At 41.4% G+C, this 20,659-nt stretch overlaps 1 protein-coding gene across 2 annotated transcripts; it reads left to right on the top strand.

The window, feature by feature from the left end:
• The first annotated feature begins 6,276 nt into the window (after positions 1-6,276).
• Positions 6,277-20,404, top strand: LOC146553780 (nuclear receptor ROR-beta-like). Of its 2 annotated transcripts, XM_085253554.1 has the most exons (10): positions 6,277-6,808; positions 12,339-12,424; positions 12,536-12,677; positions 13,357-13,881; positions 14,915-15,036; positions 15,499-15,631; positions 16,123-16,230; positions 16,946-17,056; positions 17,567-17,679; positions 17,765-20,404. In XM_085253554.1, exons 1-10 carry the CDS (start codon positions 6,802-6,804, stop codon positions 17,924-17,926), a joined length of 1,509 nt encoding a protein of 502 aa, XP_085109680.1. In that variant the 5' UTR covers positions 6,277-6,801; the 3' UTR covers positions 17,927-20,404. The 2 variants fall into 2 exon arrangements, with proteins under 2 accessions (XP_085109680.1, XP_085109678.1); XM_085253552.1 differs by lacking the exon at positions 6,277-6,808 and having other exon boundaries at positions 12,317-12,424.
• Positions 20,405-20,659: the final 255 nt, after the last annotated feature.

Genomic DNA, 20,659 nt, shown 5'->3' with positions numbered 1-20,659 from the left:
TGTGCTGCGATGAGTCATCTGGGAGGTTATATATGAACTGAATTATCAATGTCACTCATGCCTGATTCCTAAATGTATTTTGGTAAACAACAACCAGGAAATAGATCCTGCTATCTGTAGGTGTAGAGCTGATCTCACAAGCAAGAAAATATCACAAACTCCAGCCAACAACCATAAATGAGCTGCAAAATAAAAAAAAAGATTAATTCACAGATTTTTTTTTAGCCATAATATGGAGTGACAAAAGCATCGCTCTCCCCTGATTAGATCATTTGAGGCGCTTAGAGAAGCTGGATTTAAGAGAAAAGGAAGCAAGGACCTGATGGGAGTATGGGATGATGAAAGAAAATGGGAGGACAACACTGAGATAAAGCAGCAGAGTGCGGTTGTCCAGTAGTGCCCTGCCTGTTGGCACACAGCAGATTTAGGTCATCGGTGATTGAGGAAACACATCACTGTGAGGTGGAAAAGGAAACAGAGAAGAGAAAAGAAGTAGCTTCTTTCTATTCACTGAACTCCCTGGCCTTAATTAGCATGGGTGGAAATATCACACTGTTGTCAGCGTCCATGTGCTATTACATGTGCTAATCCAGGTGCATTTGGTGTGTGTCTCAGTGTGTGCGCAGTCACAATGAGCTGGGTGTAACTGGGTCAAGTTCACATGGCAAAGCACGTTGTTTCATGCTGGAGATAAACACAACCTTGTTGCCATAGTAACATGTCTTCCCTCTTCCCACAACTTTGCATGCTATACATTTGTATTTGCATCAGATCTCAGCTGTATTGTTAACACATACACAAGCTACAGATTCAGGACAGTGTGTGACGTCCCACCAAATCCCACTGTTATCAGTTGTGGCTCTGAACGAATGCAATCAATCACGGCTGTCGACTGTTTGGATGATGTCTTCTCTAAATCAGAGGTTCCATGAGTAGTCCGAGTGCGTCAACACCACAGAGTTCTCGCTCTATTCAAGCATTCGTGGGTGTGGACGTGAAGAACAAAGAGGAGAGAAACGTGGAAGGGTGGAGGAAAAGGCAGTGAGTGACAGAACGAGAGCTTTGCTGCTGATTGTGTTTGTCAAGACAAGTTCAGACATACTGGAGAAATTTAAACATAGGCTTGTGCGCGCGTGTGTGTGCGTGTGTGGTTAAATCGTTTACAAACTCAAATAACGATAGAGAACCTCTCCATGAAGACATGTCTGAATTTAGCAACACGAAAGAAAGACGCGTCCTGTTTAGCAAACACGCTGGTATGCTGCACATGCCACGTTTGCTGGTGAGTGTTTATGTGGGTCAATAATGAAATTCTGATCCACTGAGAAAATCTCAGGATGTTTTTTTTTAGAAAGATGAAAACTGCTGGGACAATATCTAGAAATCCAGTAACTGAATAGATATGTGGAAAATAAGACAAATGCCTGTGAAAGTACAGTAAACAAGTTTGGATTTGCTTGTTTAGAGTCACCAGGAAATGCAATTTAATATTAGAACATAAGATATTTACAACTAAATAAGCTAGGCTATTATGTTGTTGTTATTTGTTTGTTTTTCTTGAGGAAATATACTCGGCATAACCTCATCTAATCTCTTCTATATTAAGTCTGCTTTTTTTCCCCTCTAGGTGACAGCACGTTTCATTGGAAGTGACCAAATGTTCCAACAAATGAGATCATAATGTATTGCAAATGTCTGTTCATCCATCCATCGATTTTCTTGGAGCCTTTCTTGGATAGGCTGGAGTCTATCACAGCTGTCATCTGGTGAGGGGCTAGGTTCACCCTGTTCAGGTCTCCAGTTTATTACAGGCCTAACACAGATAGACAGATAACCATTTACACAAGCAAATCACCAGTTTACCTAACACGCAGGCCTTTGGACTCTGGCGTAAGCCGGAGTACCTGGAAAGGACCAACATGGATATAGATACAGACTCCATACAGAAAGGCCGCACCCAGCTGCTGCACTCAAACCAGTGCTGCTAACCACTGCACCACTGTGCCCCCTTACTCCACACTTGTTGCATGAATGCTTCAAGTAAAACACTTTGGTTTTTCTTGGTCTTTTCTTTATTTTATGAATAATTATGAAGGCACACAAAAAAAGCATCAACTGATCAAATTACCAGCAAGAAGAAGCTTGAAGCATGAATAACAATTTCCACTTCACTATGTGACACAGTGAAACTCAGTTTGGCAATATTTCGTAAATGATTAAAAAGAAGAATAAACCAGAGATTAACCATGAGCATCCAAAGTAAAAGCTGAATCGAAAGTTACCCCGAGGTGATGGTGGATTTAGCAAAAGGCTCGAGTTTCTATTACGCAAGCGACAAATTTATCGAGGGCATGAACAAAGACTTCTGTGTTTTCATTATTAACGTTTATTAGAGTCTCACACACACAAGATCTTTAACTCTGAAACATCCTGATGCTTACAAGACAGCTTACAAGACATACATAGCTAGATAGATAGATAGATAGATAGATAGATAGATAGCTAGATAGATAGATAGATAGATAGATAGATAGATAGATAGATAGATAGATAGATAGATAGATAGATAGATAGATAGATAGATAGATAGATAGATAGATAGATATATATATATATATATATATATAACGGAATGTCATCTGCAAATAAGATGGCATGAAATGGCATTAAAAGGGCTCAAAATGTTTTGAAGGGGGGACAGACATAACAGAAACAGTAAACCTTGCAGCACACCACAGGAAAGTGCAGCGAAGAGGGCCTCTACTTAGAACCAGCCACAGACAGATATGAAGAGAAAGCTACGCCAAAGCAGACCACCAGCCTACCCATCCATTATCTTGGTCTATCAAGCGTAACGTGACAATATGATCAAAACCGAACATTCTGCTGCATCAATATGCATCAAAATGTCACTGGAGATATGTTGTCACGTTTTGGTTTTCAAATGCGGCTTTGTATGCTACAAGCCTTGTGCCGTTGATGCTAGACCTTCAAATCAGATACTGAATTTTTTTTTTATTGTAACTGATTATTATACAGGCCAAAAACACTACTATAAACAGCATGCCTGAGCTCCTATTACGATGCATGCAAGTCCAGGGAGTGCTGAGGAAGTGCTCGGTGAGATAATCTGTACCTTGTGACCCATGATTGAACTCGCACTATTCATCCCTCAGCCTTTATCAAACTGTGAAGTTGTGCAGTACATGAAAAATGAAAACGATAAGGGGAAACTAGGAGCGAAATGAAGCAGGTGCACACGTGTAAAGCTGTAACAGGAGCTGAAAGGATGAAAAAAAAGAACTGAGAATGATATGTATGAAACATGGAGAAAAAAGTAGATTGTGACAGGAGAGAACAGCGCTTGCACTCTCTCTGACACATTGACCTAGTGACGCAGCAAAGCTCACAGTCCAGATTACAGAGCCGTGGCTTTTTAGAGCGGAGGGGAGGGGGGATTAACGGAGCCTCGAAACAGAAGAAAACAGGGAGCTTAACTGAATGAGGGAAGTAGGGATTACAGCTCAGAACCTGAAATAATCCCAGCCAACTGACTGGCACAGCCCAGCACACACTGAGTGTGTGCATGTGTGTGTGTTTAAATTTCAACCTTCTTGAGGGTGAAAGCATTTCTGTACAAATTAGGAAATGAAAGGGCATGAAACGGTGAATGTGGTGCATGAAAAATGTTGGTTAAACTGACCCCTGTTTGCATATAAATGTGTATGAGGAGCTAGACGCGAACGACGGGAGGTGATGCCGCTAACACAAGGAGAGAGAAAGAGAGCGAGATCGCCCATGGGGCCCCATTGAAACCATGTGCAGCCAATCAGTTACAGTTGGTCCCTCGTCCCTACAAAGACTCTTTGATGTGAGAGGACTTTAAATTCAACCCTGGGCAGGCACGAGGTTATACCGGCTTTGATGGCAGTCAGGAGAAACCTTATTCCATTCCTCACAACAAGACCTTGTGTATGACAAAAAAGGCTTGCTTGCCTGAGATTCAAAGATTCAGTGGCAAGCGCAGATTCAGTAGGTGGTGGAAAAATGTGAAAAATCAATTATTCTGAACTAAAAGCAGCTACACTGTGCTTTTCCATGTGTTTAGCTACAGTTCCCCATCCTACACGTTCTTATACACATTATTCAAAGGGCTCTTTCACAGCCTGTTTCATCTCAGAGAGCCAATTTTTCTGCATACCTCCTTTCTATACCTCTCTGATATAAATATCCATCCATTTATATATGACTTCTGCCGGCCTCCCCATCTGCTCCCTCATCCTGTTATGCTTCTCCTGGCAACCTTCCAAAGTCTTCTCCAGCTCTAAGCTCTTCTTCTTCTTCCGTGCCTCTTCCCTCTTCACCTCTTACTTTATCAACAAAATGTCTGCCACATAAGAGCCAATGCCGAAGCCCCCCTTCGCCTCCCACTAACTCCCTCTCTCTCCCTCTTTTTGTCTCTCTTTCTGCTTCCTCTGCTGTCTAACTGAGCAGCACAGCCGTTACGTAAGAGCTAAGGTCAAAGTGTTGCTGCGGTTGTCAAGGGAAACACAGAACAGGGGGGCTTCGGAGGAGATGCACGCACGATGAAAAACACGAAAAAAGAAAAACTGTGCCACAAAGAAGAGGATATTTATCGTGAGTGAAGGATTAAAAATACTGAGGAGTTTGAATTTATTTCACGCTGGCTGATACCGATGAGTACAAGGAAGTGTATAAATAAAAAAGATAACATACGAAAAACAAGGAAGGGGAAGAGGAAAAGGATCTCTGGAGGAAAAAATAAATGACTCTGGACATCTGTATGTGTGTGTTTGTGTGTGTGTGTCTGTGTATAGAGGAAAGCAAGGAAACAAAATAAAAAAAATCTGTTGCTGTAGGTGTTCTGTGCTCAGCTGCTCCACTAACCTAGTTTGAGTAATCTCTGCCTTCATGCTGTTTCATAACAGTGATGCCAGCGCATTGCATCATAAGGCCACCCGCTACAGCAAAACACACACACACTCCTCCTGCCCCTCTACCCTCCCAGATCCTCATTAACACCCACAGGCTCATACTTTCCCAAGCACACATATTCATCAGAGTTCAAATCCCTTTTATTGTTATTAATCAGTTAAAGACAGAGATTTGCTATAACAACCACACAAAGAATCCATGAAAACAAACAATTCACAAGAGCAACAGAATAACACATGCATCTGCAACAAAAATTGTTGCGATGTTGAGACATGATAGTGAGATTAAATAAATGAGACGCAAATGCGATAACAGGGTTTCTATTGCATGCCCTTGCATGTGCAGTGCAGAAATATGAACACGAAACAGGAACCAGACTTTTGCAAAGCAAACCTGAGGTTACTGAGTCTAAACTTTGCTCAGTTCCACCGAGAATACACTGAGAGATGGTGAGCAATCACCGGGAAAACAGCCAGGAATATTTTCCCATCTATTCTTCCAAATCCAGATGAACACCACTGAGGAACAAAGCTCATCTGAGTGCACAAGCTGAAATAAATACTTTACAGACCCACAAAGTCTATCAGTCCTTGTCACAATAATCTAAATCCACTTTACCCCTCTGTCCCCCCCCCCCCCCCCTCTCCCCCCCTCTCTTTGAGGAGAAAGGTCGCTCATAAATGTTCAGGAATGGGACGAGAACTGCAAAAGGTGACATAAGCACAGAGGCTGAATAGAAGAGGCATTGTACAATTAGGAAAAGTTGAGTCAGTGGAGAAATAGCGCGATTTTATTCATGCTTTAAACCGTGAAACCAATATTTGAGGAGCTGGAGTCACTTACTTTATTCTTCAATGAGCACCCAACTGATTATTAGTTTATCAGCTTGAATGTCAAGCTTGTTTCCAGGAGAAATATTCATTTTGAGCCTTTCATTTTTGCATTTCATTGAGGCCACATTTCCATACACCATTAATGCAAATCTGGAAAATATGCAACAAATGGTGTGTGTGTGTAGGGGGGGAGTACTCTCTGGTAAACAACAGCCTTTTGATAGCATCATGACGCTTGTTTACATCTTCAGCAAGAGCCTGATTAGACAGGTATTAAATTTACATTGATTTATAGGTCCCAACCTGTGCTGTTACAGTAAATTATGTCTTAAATGAGGGGAAACAGTGTGTTAAAGCAGAACTGACTGCAGGTTTAATTGCCTTCCTTTTCCCTGCTGGATGGTAATAATATTTATTTCTCACACTATAACTGTGTGCTGTCAGGAGTCGGGGTGGGGGGGGGAAACAACTAGTGAATCAAACGCCAAGCCACCTTAAACGCGCTCCCGACTGCGCGTCCCCGCGAGAGCTGAGAGAGGAGCTGTCGGCAGTGAGATCATGTGAGAGTCCACGCTTGGAGAAAGTAGGTTAGCAGGGTAGACTGAGAGGAAAGCAGGCGGAGAAGTCACAGAGGCAAAAAGGGGGGGTCCGAGCACCGCTCTTCCACCGTGGGACTATTCTGTCAAGAAGAAGGAGGAAAAAAAAAAAAGTTGATCCAAATCTATTCACCAGTGCGCGGAGACAGTTACGATGCGAACCAAAGCGACTTCGTACACTCTTTTATTTTCCCCGGACTTTACCGAGCGATAAAAAAGAAGAGTTTCGGATAGCTTTTTTTTCTTTCCCCTGCCGTGGTTTGCGAAAGCTGCCTGCAGCTGGGACGAAGTTAATATTTACAGAGTAAATTGACTCTGGCTCCAGCGCCGTATTCCCCTCTCTCCCCACTGTCACTTACAGTAAACCCATGTAGTCCAGTCTTCGTCGTTCTTTCCAGAAATAAGAAAACACCAAAATGAGAGGTAAGTTTACTTTTTTTTTTTAAATGTCACAATAAATGCGTGTGTTTTTTGGGGGTGAACTTTGTATTTTGTGGTTATGTACGGGCTGGAACAGCCACATGTGTGCACACAGGGATTTAGGAGTGCGCCTGTTTTCCTCTCAGTTCGCGTTAATCCCTCATGACTGGATTATAGGCGCACAGAGCTGCACGCCAAACGCTAAAGGACGCAGCGCTGGAGGCATGGCGTTCACTCGTGACAAATGCTAAATGTTATACATGTTTACTTTTCTTTCTTTCTTTTTTCCTATGCATCTGCTTATTATGATAACATCAGACCAAGTCCTAAATGCACACATGCGCATTTGTGCTTTGTAACTTGTGCAGTGACAGACCTTACAAACCTACCTTTTTAAATAAATAAATAAGAAAACTTAGAAGTGTGAGCGCGATCTCACCTGAGACTCCTGTAAATTTTGCCAGGGCGTCCATGTTGGGGTTATGCAATGAGGAGAGGGAGGGGCGTGGAAGGAGGATGTTGTTAACCAAAACTAGAATTATGTAATCGAGATGTTATTTGACCTTATCAGGTGTCTAATCGGCTAAACTAAAGCTTAAATAGGCCACATTTAGCAATAATCACGCAATCGAACATCATAATAATTATAAATTAAGACATAATCTTGAATTTGTAAACTTATAACCATATATTTTGTTAATATTTCCATATATTTGAAAAATAAAAGAGCCCTTCAAATGCGCGTGTTTTCGTGGGGGGTTTTTTTTTGTTTTTTTTTTGCAGCTGATGTTACAACACGGATCTGAGCAGCAGTTTGTGTAGTTGTGTTATTGTTGTGATGCGGTGGCTGTGTCAGCATGGCCGACTGTGTGAGTCTACAGAGGGAGACGGACCTGGCTGTTCCACTGACCTAGTTATGTCACCCAACGTTATACAGCACACACAGCGGAAGGAGGGGAAGCGGCTCCGGGAAGCGTCGTGCCGCCCGGACGTGCGGCTTCATGTGCGATTACAGGCTCGATGTTCACGGTGTCGCTCCCTGACACAGGCTGAACTTGAACTTGGCCTGGGAAGAGGGCAGCTCCAAGTGATAAAGGGAAGGGGCTTTTATAATGAAATACTAAAGATAGATACGATTTCACATGAAATCAAACTAGTCCTCAGATTTGCAAAAAATGCAAATCACTTTCATATGAAATCTTTTTACTTGTTGGAAAGAGGCAGCATATAAGACAACCCCCTCCAATTACAGCGGTTTTAAAGAGGCTGATAGTGTTCTGATGGTTGGATCTGTTTGTTTGGCAATTTGGGAGTTTTGGCCAGAGCAAGGATTACTATCTATCATGTACAGGAAAGGAGATTACCTGCAAGGAGTTTGGGGGTTTTTTGGCAGGGGAAGAAAGATCGTTTTTTTTTCTCTTGTACTTAAAAGATAGAGAGGTGGGGAGGTAGGGAAGGGGGGTATCTGGTGGAGGGAGTTTCCCTTTCTGGCAGGATATTCAAATGTAAACAATCCACAGCCCTTTCTTAGTTGGCTGCACTCAAAATGTAGTTTAGTCACACAACCTGTCGTGTCCTCACTGGAAAAGCACATCAGCATTTTTTGCTATTTTATCCCATCTTGAATCGTTTTGATTTCAGAGTGTTGAGTCATTCCAAATGTTTAGGCATGCAGATGGGCTCTGGCCTGTTGTGATGTCTGGGCTTCTGACACTTCCCCTCGTTTGCTGCACTAGACAGCACTTCTACAAAATGTGTTCCACTTATTTATAACCTAGCAGACAGTGAAAGATCACAAGACTCGTGTCATAAGCTGACAGCCAGTGTAGGAAGTCCGTGACTTTCTTAGCTCTGTTCTAATCTCTCCCAAGTGGGGCCTCAACTTGGGCCTCCACTTGCTTGTTTTTGCATCTTTTTAAATAAAGTAAGCTAAATGCACGGGTGGCCAGATTGTATATGTTAATTTAATGCATGCTGCAGTCTCAAGTTCTTGTGTTTTAAGTTGTATTATTCTAAGAGAGTTAATAAATATAAATATATATCAGAGATATAATTGAGCACATAGGTTGTTTAAGACGGTTCCAATGTAATGTAGTTCCAATGCAACAAGGAACAGTCACAGTGGACTGTTGTTATACAGCTCTGTGAAACACTGTAAGCCTACACCCAATTAGAAAGCATGATACAACAAGCACTTCAGTGTTTCCAGTATGTACAGTATAGAGCTCCAGCACAAGGCCTCCACCTTTTGTTGAAGGTATTTTCTGCCAGTCATTATGAGTAGGTAGCAAAGAATTAAAGGCACGCCGCCTTTTATAAAGACTAGGATCAATCTTAGTGTATCACTTGTTATTTTAACCCTTTTAATAAACTGACACAAACAAATTGTCCTCCTTATAATTTAGTTTTTATGATTATATCATCGAGAAGTGGCATGTGTGCGTGTGTTCTTGCACGTATGTCTCAGGGAACATGTGGAAGGTAAAAATTCAGCTTTCTCTTTTATTAAGCTACTGACACACTGACATACTGACCATTTGACCCATAAGGCAGGTGGCTCCTGGGTGAATTACTGACTGTTTGTTCCTCGTTAGATGCAGAGAAGTGAACTGCTGGAAGCTCAAAGTCAGTGATTTTATTTCCTGTTTCTGTCTTTGCCTCTCCATACCCCACCCCTAGTGAATTAGCCTCTTTAGAGATAACAAGGTTACACATTTAGCTGCCTGATAAACACTGTGAGGCCAACGTGTTTGCCTGAACCGTTAAAGAGCCTGTTCCCTGTTTATTTTGTGCAAAAGGTTTGGGTGCGCCAAAGTCCTACAGACGAAACACCTGCCGTACTCAAACAATACTCTGCGTTTGCCATTTGCGTCATTTCTCATCATTTGTTACTAAGTTAATGTGTCACCCAGTAATAAAGCTACAGGATATATGAGCTATGTTAGCGAGAAGAAGAACTACCTTGATCCTTTTGGAGAGCTGGCTGTCTGAAGAGTGCTAAAGGTCACATACTTCAGACTAGTTTTCAGGGTTAAAGGTACATGTTTGGGTTTTTTTGCAGTTTAGTGTGGCCACTGTTGCTGTGTCGCTATCAGCATTTCAAGCAGCTGAATTTTTATCAGGTAGTTAGCTAACAGCAATAATTCTGTAAAGATTAGCCAAATATCTGACATCTGAATATCCCTTAATCACTAAAGGCACAAAAGTCTGCAAAAATTAGGACAAAATGGCTTCTAATACATGCATGGGCTTCATAGTCTTTAATAATGGTTAAAATAATACTTTTACAGTGTTGGTCCAAAATCTAAATGCGTCAATTTGAAGGGGCATTTTTCACCATCCTATCACTAGTGGTGTTTTTACGTCAAACATTAACCAGCCAATCAGAAGAAAGTTAACCGGTAATTAAAATAGCTGCTATTTGAAAATCTATTTTGCCACTGACTGCTTCTTTTTTAAGGCATACCTCTTAATTTTCTGTATAGATTTTGTTTTCTATCTAATCAGTTTAACTGCATGGCTGTTCCTTATTCAGAGCGACTTTAAAACAGGGGAACAGAGTAGATGCATCTGTTTCTGTCTCTGGTTTTTCTTGGATGTCTGCACAGATTCAGAAAAGAGGCCCATGAAAGTATGTATGTGTGGTTGTAGCAACAGGGGTGGCTGGCTGGGCATCTGTGTTATTCTGGCTCTCAGCACAGGACAGGAATAGAAGCAGAAGCTCAATGTCAAAGACCTGGGAGAGGAGTGGGGGCTGAATAACTGACATTCAAGTTCAGAAATGGTATGGTTTGCATGGACAGCAGCCAGGGACAGGAAGAGAGGGCAGTCACAGTTCTAGCAAATGTAGTTTATCTTTAATATAAAAGCAAGGTGAAGCCCTAATTAATCTATACAGAAGTAGGAGAAAACTGTGAAGGCCTGTGTTGGATATTAGGTAATGTGCAGTTTGTCTAGGCCTGCTATCGTTGCCTTTCTTGTTAAATTTGGCTGTTATGTAACCAAGCCAGTTTGCTAATGCAGGCCACAAGCCTTCAGGGAAATGTTTTATGGTGAAGTCTGAGCATTGTTCAGCTCCACCTTAAAACTGCTCCGCAGCGCCGGGATCGCGCTCGCCTCCCTCTCCCCCTGCAGTGGGAAAGTGTGTCAGTAGGACAGACCGTCCACATGGGCTGACAGGCTACATCGCCCGAGTGACGTATGACTCAGCCAATACCAAGAAGCTGCTAATGCAGCTCAGCCAGTGGGAGAAAGAGAGGCTGAGCAGGGCGGGTTGTCAGTGTTGCTAGAGTGAGCGTGCTGAATGAGTGTTGTTAGGAATGCTCACAGACAGGAGTTATATAATCGTGAGATGAGGGAGGGGTGGAGGGGAACCTGAGAGAAAGAGAAGAAGGAAGGGAGGGAGGGAGGGTGATATTTTTCCATTGCATGTCTGCAGCTGCCTTGATCAGTTGGAGTATTTCAGTCAACAGTTTTAGAGAAGAGACAGCCGACTGTGTCATTAGAAAAAGAAGTGGAAAGTTGTGTTTTCCAGTACCTAAGAGTGCAACAATTCCTTCTCAATCCCTAAGTGCTTTTCCATACGTGATCCTCGCGGCACAAAGGGTGATTTTGTAAATCAATCTAGGATAGTACAGGCAGAAAACCTCTGCTGTAACTATCATATGATATAGAGCTTGTCGTCTCTACCGCGACCTAAAGAGAACGAGTCTTTGTGTATGTGTCATATGTGCAAGTGTCATGTGATTTCATATGTGGTTGTGAACTCTGTTGCCTCATGGGGGCCATTTACAGGGCGCAGACAAACACAGTTTATGGCAAGTTCTCATATACACTGTGTGCTAATTGCGGGACGGTTTGTTTATGGGGTTGTTGACATTAAACAAATAATCGATGCCAGTGCTACATAGTGGAGATCACTCAGTGGACTAATTACAAGATGTGTTTTTGAGTGGTCTGGGTCAACGTCAAAATACGGTAATAATTTCTTACCAATACCAATGAAAAGGCCTGAGGTGCATTGTTTTCAGTTAATCATATGGTGTACCGAGCAGTTTACAACACAAAGAAGTTCAGAGATCAGAAGGCGTAAAAGTGGTGCGTTTGGGAGAGAAATCGGGATAGCGTGGTCTAAAGGCTAAATTTGTGCCTGGCTCAGGGAACAGAGATGTAGGAATAGCTTTAATTGTATTAAGCTGATTGAATTTGGGAGTGAAACTAAAACTTTTCCAGATTTTGAACAGTTGTAGGGCTGTGTGGACAACAGATGTTGGACTCCTTATTTAGGAGAAAGGAAAGCCAGCGCAAAACAGCATTTCTTTGCCAAATATGGACTTGTATGAAACTATTTTTGCAAGTCTTACTAAATATTTTTCTTCCTGTTTTTGTGTTGTGTGTTTGGATGTTAAAGCCAAAGTATGACTGAATATGTAGTCTGAAAGCCTAATGTGAAGCACGGCTTTCCTCTTAATTTTGAGACACATTAAGGAGCAGTTTTCTGACCTCTCCTCCATGTTTCTTTTCATCAATGCAGCTCAGATCGAGGTCATCCCCTGTAAGATCTGCGGGGACAAGTCCTCAGGAATCCACTACGGAGTCATCACCTGTGAAGGCTGCAAGGTGAGCCCAGAGTAACGCCTTGGTATCAAATCTCACTTTAACCGAGCTGTTTTATCGAACGTTTGCATCTCATTCGCAGTGTCTGTATTTTGTCTTCTTGTGTGTGTTTAGGGTTTCTTCCGTCGCAGCCAGCAGAACAATGCCATGTACTCTTGTTCCCGTCAGAGGAACTGCCTGATTGACCGAACCAACCGTAACCGCTGCCAGCACTGCCGCCTACAGAAATGTCTGGCTTTGGGCATGAGCCGAGATGGTAAAAAACAAAATACACGCAAAAACCATGCACTTTATCCACCTTACCAACTTCCTCAGTCTTTAAACTTTTAACAGTTATCACAACCTATTTGGTTAATCTGAGACTTGCTTAAATAAGGGAAGTAAAGAGATATGTGTGTATTCAGTGACACGTAAGGCGTGTGGGTGTCATCGGTTTCAAAGCTGATGCCAGAGGAATTTGAAGACCTCACCAGTAAAGATCGAGATCAGCTGTTGTAAGAGGGTTGGTCACATATAGACCTGTTCTGTGGGCTGCAGAAAGAAGACAAATATTATGTGTCTGCTACCCAGGGCTGGGTAATACAGTGCTCATATATAGAAATAGGGGATTCAAAGTGAGGTAAGATATCCTACAATTAGACTGAGGAAGAAATGTTTACACAAGCTCTTGAATTAACCTAAAAAAAAATTTGAAAGTGCAATATCCTTTTATCTTTTCAGCAGAACTTTATTTAAGCTTTTATATTTGCTATTTTATATTATACTTATTTTATTCTGTGGAATGAATGGGTTGAACTCCATTTTCACTGTGCAGCAACATAAAATAATCTTTATCTGTATCTTAGCTTAAACGTGACAGTCAATCACATACTGTACATTTAATAAATAAAATGTATTTGTTTGTCTACTATAATGAAAGTATTTCTGTTTTGCAGCGGTGAAGTTTGGCCGTATGTCAAAGAAGCAGCGCGACAGCCTCTACGCTGAGGTTCAGAAGCACCAGAAGTCCCAAGAGTGTGTGGGGTCTGGAAGCGGGGGCTCTGCCACTCTGTCCTTACCCAGGGAAGATGGAGTCTGTGGCAGCGGTGGGGAAGATGGCGAAGAGGGTTTGAGCAGGTCCTACAGCAGCGGCGGCTCCAGCTCCACCCTCAGTGACCTGGATGACATCGCCGCGCTGCCTGATCTGTTTGACCTGCCGTTGACACCCGAGGAGGCCAGCGAATACTGCAGCCTGGAGCTGCTCGGAGGCGGAGGAGCCAGTGCCGGGAACACCTCTAACTCATCGTCTTCTTCTTCCACTTCCTCGTCTATGTCCAATCAGAATTCCCCACAGCAGACCATGCTGGATGGCGCGGACAGTAATGGCATCCAGCTCCTGCACTCTCACACACATTCGCTTCTGGGACACACACATGCACTGCTGGACCAGCTGCCTGATGACTGCTCAATAACAGACCTTGGTGAGTGCTTAATATAATAAACAACAAAAAAAAAAGTTCTTGTTCTTCACCCGTAAACCCGTGTGTACAGGAGTACCTCAAAATGTCAAATAGCGGTGGCTGATGTGTAACAGGACTTTATTTGACAGGATATAATAAAAGAGAAGAGTGATTTAGAAGTCCGTATTTTCCTAGTGCATGCTTTTCATGCAACGTTAATATTTCTTTCAGCTGTTTGACATAGTCACTCTTAATGGTTCGTGAAGCTTATGACTGATTCTGGTTAAGCAAAGCAGAGTCAGTCTGAATCATTATTTCAAGTAAAATATGCAGGCTTTGCTTTGAGAATTTACAGTGAAATGCTAAAAGTATTTCTTTGTCAACAAGCAAAAGGGTTGAGCAATAAGTATAATATACTACATGAAAAAAGAGTTAACAGCAAAAAAAGAAATCATATTCAATTCAAGGACAAGGACATGGTTCATCAAAAGGTTGATTTAATAAAAGGAATCTGAGTCATACATGCTAAATCTAAAAGCAAAGAACGTTGGCAAGTTTTATAAAGAACACAAAAAAATAATAATAGTCAAACTATATAGTACATCATCTCTCCAAAAACGGCAACAGATGAAGGGATGGGTGTGTTTCGGGTCTCTGGAGATCTTGAGCGTGAACACATTTCACTTTACAGGTGTTGCAACAACAGACTGTGAGGAATTGAATGGGGTTTTGGTTTTTGAACTTTTAAATCAACCAAAAAAACCACTTGTGAATAATAAATGCAGGAGGTGGTAAAATGACAAACGGCTGTGGAAATAAGGTGAGGAAATGAGCCATTAACACTCCTGTCAGGGTCAGTCAGCAGTAACAGCAGAGTGGTGCAAAGCATCTAGTAATTCAAGGTCACATGGCCATGGTCTGTAGATGTGTAAACAATACCAGTGTTACACTGTAACTCTGCTGAGCTCAATGCTGTCTTTCCAAAGCGCAAAATCGGTGCTACCGCAAATAAACAGCACTGATTGTGTGTGTATATACCTGTTTTGTCTTACAGAGCACATCACTCAGAGTATTGTTAAGTCGCACTTGGAAACGTGTCAGTACAGCGCCGAAGATATGAAGAGATTCAACTATGTACAATATACACCTGAAGAAATGCGTACTTTTCAGAACAAGGTAAATAATCCGCACGTGCCCTCCTGAGGATCATAAGGAAAAGGAAAAAAAGACCTAAACCAAAAAGACTGATCCTATTAGTGAGCATGGGTTATATAGTCAAAGCATGATGGAGCTTATTCTTCAGTGGCATACACCTCCAGTCCTCATCTAAAACTCACAGTAAGCCACACTATTGCTTGGCATGTTCTTAACCATGAACATCCATATTGTGGTTTTTTGAGTCAGTCGGAAAATTAGAAAGACACATGTGTCCATAAGATGTACTGTAATATGCAAGTTTTTCTATACTTAACAGAAAAACAAAACTATTTACATCTATATTAATATTTGGGCATCAATGATCGTATTTCTTTTTAATGGGAGGCTAGGCATCAGGATGCTGTCCATCACATTATCATTGTGACATTGATGAACTTTTAGAACTTAAATCTCTTCTTTCTTGCACACTTTGCTTTTCAGTCTGCTGAGTGGATGTGGCAGCAGTGTGCACACCACATTACCAACGCAATCCAATACGTTGTGGAGTTTGCCAAACGTATTGCAGGCTTCATGGATCTGTGTCAGAACGATCAGATCATTTTGCTGAAAGCAGGTTAGTGCACAGTCTATGAAAGCGCAAATACTCTGTTCACTGAGTTTGTTCTTCGTAAGTAAACAAAGGCTGAAACTTGCTAACTGTGATTCCTTCTGCTTTGTTTTTTTTTGTCTCCAACTCTACCTTTGCCTTTTGTTTTAACTACCCGTTCGTTTGTTTGAATAAACTATACGCTCCTGATCTGAACACTGTACCGGACACATCAAATTGTGCAATCCTGGTGGGAAAAAAACCCAAAACATAATTTTATGTTACCTGAATACCTGCATATATCTGACAATGCATTTCTGTAAATGTTTTGAACTTTTTAAAACACTTTAAAACTGTTCAAAAATGTCTTATATATGCCGTCCTTCAATCTGGGTCAAAATTGCTTACATCTTGTTGTTTGTTTTGTACGTGTTGGAGTATCTTGGGCTTTTTCTATCCTCCCCTCCTTCTTTCTTCTGTCTCCATCTTTTTTGCTCTATCTGTGGCTCCGTTTTTAGGTTGCCTGGAGGTCCTCCTTATACGTATGTGCCAAGCGTTCAACAGCAGCAACAACACCATTTTCTTCAATGGAAAATTTGCTTCAGCTCAGTTCTTCAAAGCACTAGGTGAGTATCAGAGCATTAAAAACAATACAATAAATGTCGTAAATATCACATTTCTTTTTCTTTATGCAAGGTTTATAATCAAACATCTGTTCTAAATGCAATATGCAAATCTACCATTAGTGCATTCAAAACTGCCAGTGATCCCACTGTAAGAAATACAGCCAACACCTCTATACCTGTTACCTAAACCCTACATTGATCAACACAAATCATTATTATAAATGACATAACAGTCATAAATGTCACTGTAATGCTTTTTCTCTAAGATAGTTATTTCTCTTTTATTCTTATCAGCAGCAGTTCGTCACAACGAGAACAGATATTAACGTTAATTAGGGCTAATTGAAACCCTGCAGATGGATTTTCCAGTTTTTGCCTCATTTTTGCCTCTGCGATATCACCGGTGCGCTCTAACAGAAGAAAAATCAGCTTTAAAAACATTTAAACTCATTTAAAGGAATGCTGCTCAGGTCTCATTTTAAAAGACCGATTGGTCAGTGGGGAAGGATTTTCCCTTTTCTTAAATACTTCTAAGAAATCAGATACACAGTAATCTGAGTAAGAAAGCAGCTCATTTAACTGTTATGAAATTTCCAAATCAGGAAGAGAGACCGAGATCTTCAATCTCTATGCATGTCCTGTTTCTCTAAGCAGTGCTACCTTTATGATTATTATTTCTGACAATTAACTTATCAAACACAATGCATGTGTGCAGGCTGTGATGATCTCGTCAGTGCAGTGTTTGACCTGGGGAAAGGACTCTGCCGTCTACAGCTGTCCGACGACGAGATGGCTCTCTTTAGCGCTGCTGTCCTTCTAACGCCGGGTGATTATCTTTCATGCACATCTCCTTGTCGCTCATACACACTTATAAAAGCAAACAAGCTTGAGAAGAGCTACACATTTGACTGCAAAATAATAGTGATAATCAGAAAACAGGTTACACTTACATTCATGTATTAGTTTTGCTTTAGATGTTTATTCTAAATGCAATACTGATTATTAAGCTAACTTGCAGTAAAAAACCTTAATTTGGTTTCATGCATCCGTGTATCAGCTTCAGCATCACATTTGTGGGTTGCTCGGATGACAAAAGCGTAGATCAGTTTCATGACATAATTGCATAAATGAAGCTTTAATCTACCTTATTTATCGTTTCCTGGGGATATATACAGTATCAGGCTGGGAGAGAAGGTGTAGAAATCCTGACACTTGATGTTTCTATTCGATTGGATGGTGTCAGCTAGCCCTCACATCTCTATCAAGGCTTTCGTTTAAAATCTCATCTTTAGAACCTACACTGTAGGTGGCTAATATCTAAATGTCATCTCTGTAGACCGACCCTGGCTGACAGAAGGGCAGAAGGTTCAGAAACTCCAGGAGAAAGTCTATCTGGCTCTGCAGCACAGTCTACAAAAGAGTGGCGCATCTGACGAGAAACTGGACAATGTAAGGTTAAGCAAACGTTGCCCTTTTTAAACACGCACAGTTACGCATTCACATGTTTACCCTTGTATTTTTTTCATCCCCACAGATGCTGTCCAGGCTGCCTGTAATGAAGTCCATCTGTAACCTCCACATTGATAAACTGGAGTTTTTCCGTTTGGTCCACCCAGAGACAGCCTACAGTTTCCCACCACTGTACCGGGAAGTGTTTGGCAGCGAGATATCTCTGCCGGACTCCACTGACAGCTAGACAGGCAGTTAGGCAAAAGACAGAGAGAAAGAGAGAGAAAGTGCATTAAGATGTAGGGTAGCAAAAAAAAAAAAGAGAGAGAGACAGAGAAGGGTAAGGATTTTTAAGATCCACAACCAGCAGTTAAGAGACAATCCAGGACTTTAAATTTTCCGTCTCCCATGATCCCAAAGTAGTCCTCCACTTTCCCAGCAGGCAAAAGCACCTTACACTACAGACCACACATGCTCACGGTCCTCTGCATATTGTAGCATTGACAACACACATATGGGTGTAGTAGTAATAATAATAATGATAATAATACCACAGCAGCCCACTAAGCATGTAACAGCTGCAAGCTCTAACACATGTTCAGCATGTGATCCACTGCGGATCACCCAACCATTTATGAATGTACCTCATCAATAAGCACAAAAAAAAAAAAAAAAAAAAAAAAAATCAATAAGCACCAGTGCACAAGCGAGAAACAAACAACAGAGAATGTACAACCCTGCCACTTTCGAGACAGAGTTTTACAAATAGCGTTTGTATAAAGTTGCATCAAGTAACAAGTCTCCCTGTTCTTGCAGCTCTTAGTCGATATTCATGCATCTCAGTATGGTACGTCCGCGTATTCATACAGACAGCATCCTTGTACTGACCATCACTTAGGGACCAAGATCATGAGTCAAAATTTGTGGGGTTTTTTCTCCATGACTCACAACTTCGGCTGAACTCAAAAAGCTAAGTACCAGTTTCACTCACTTATTTAGACAGTGTTTGGTGCTGCCTTTTTGTAGGCTCTTGTAATGCAATGACAAACCTCAGTCCCACGCACCCCCTTCCTTGTAAATGCCACTTAGTGACAGGACATGATGAAATTATCTTTAATTTATATACACATTTATAAAAGAAATATTTTAAATAAGAATGTAAATAGATAATAGTATATAAGTGTATGGAGAGAGTTAGAATGTGTGAGTTCCGTTTGGCATGAGAGGGAGAGAGAAGAGGATAGCAAGACGTGAGAGGAGGATTTTTTTTTTTTTTTAACGGATGGATACGTGAGGAGAACTGATATTTGGACTGGAATTTTTTTATTTTATTTTTTTTGCCTGGATGATTTTTCCTCTCCTGACAATACTCTCAGGTTTGCACGGCAACCAACAACCCCAACCGGGCAAAGGCGCGGCCGTCACCCCAAGCGACGGTTTGGACATTTGCTGCAGATGCAACACAGCAGCGGAGCCGGTGTTCTCGAACTTAACGAAACAAACATTGTTTTGAATTTGAACTGTCAGCTTTCGGTTTGCACTGTGGCGTCCCGTCCCTCCGCCCTCCCCTCTGCCTAAAAAGACAAGAGGATAAACAGTAAGGAAACGAGAATGCAAAAAGGCAACTGACGACTTCAGGAACTGCATAACACAAGCGGACAGACCAGGACTGCCCACCTGTTTCTAACCAGCAGTCAGTACACAGCTAAACTGTCTTCACTCACAGTGTTTCAGGTGGTTAAAGGCCGGGATAACGATGGTCCATAATATGTATCATTAACCTTCTTTGCTGGTTGGTGCAACTGTATTATTTTGTACATTTGCTGTTCCTCTCTCCTCCTGTAGTCCCAAACCCGACACTTGTCTTATTACGAAGCACTTATACTTTTCCTCGTTCTCATTGGACACTAGTCTAAGGCCAGACAGAGCTACCAGCTGCCCCCCTGAGTTGGGCTTCAATGCCAGTTAAGACTTCATTTAATCTGTTGAGCTATTTGTATCTTTTGTTAGAAGCCCGTCACACAAAAGTCACCCATAACTGTTTACATTTTTTGATGTACATAAATAACACACGTTCTAAAGGTTCTATTTTAGCATAGAGATGGGGATAAATGTCTTACGATGGGCGATGGTTGTCGAGCAGAGTCCAAGGACCTGCTGCCTGCTGCTCAGGGAGCTAGCTGTGATCTCCTGTCCCTTTATTACCAGTGTCGTCTTTTAGCCTTGTACTCCTCACACCTTTGCACCTAAGATGAAACGCATAACCATAATCACTGTGGACGTAAGTTATTTTTGTGAATGTTACTCACAAAGTGTCAAAGCCCTTCCCGTTTGTCCTAATATTGTAACTTTAAATTTAAGATGCATAGGATTACAAAAAATAAATAAAGTAAATAAGTTAGAGTTCAGGATGAATTTCGTTATTGGGTTTAATGTTTCTTTTGCTGTGATTTTCATTTATTTGTCTGTTCTCCACATTTTTTTTTCTTTACGTGTCTCCACTTTCGTCTTGTAAAGTCAGTGATCTATTTTTTTTTAATTGAAGAAGGAAAACTTCAAACAAAAAAATGTTTGTCTCCCTTCTCTTTCCCTGTATGACAAAATGTACAAGAGGTATATTACTAGTCCAAGAGTCACACAGCTCGATATACAGTATATTGTTGTCCAATGGGATACATTATATGTGGTTTTAAGAATGTAATAAATTGTTTCTTTTTCTTTTGAAGTGTTTGTGTAATTTATTTGCTTTTGTGTCAATTTATACAGGTCAATGCACAAGAATATAGGCAAATGTATAGGCGGTTTTCCACTGTACAGCATTATCAGGGAGGCTTCAGACTGGTCCCAAATTCATGCTTCTGTGAACCTTCCCTCCCAATGCCAGACAGTGGGAGTTGTGAAGCGCTATCTTCAGCCGCTGGAAGAGTTAGGAGTGTTGCAGCAGATGGTCTGATCCCCACAGACCCTTGATCACCATATA

Source organism: Mchenga conophoros, linkage group LG18 (genome assembly GCF_057382185.1).
Source record: "Mchenga conophoros isolate Kocher_MC1m ecotype Shallow Benthic linkage group LG18, M_conophoros_male_GT1.1, whole genome shotgun sequence".
NCBI classification, from domain to species: domain Eukaryota; kingdom Metazoa; phylum Chordata; class Actinopteri; order Cichliformes; family Cichlidae; genus Mchenga; species Mchenga conophoros.
The sequence above is the reverse complement of the archived record's forward strand: the minus strand, read 5'-3'. Positions and strand labels throughout refer to the sequence as shown.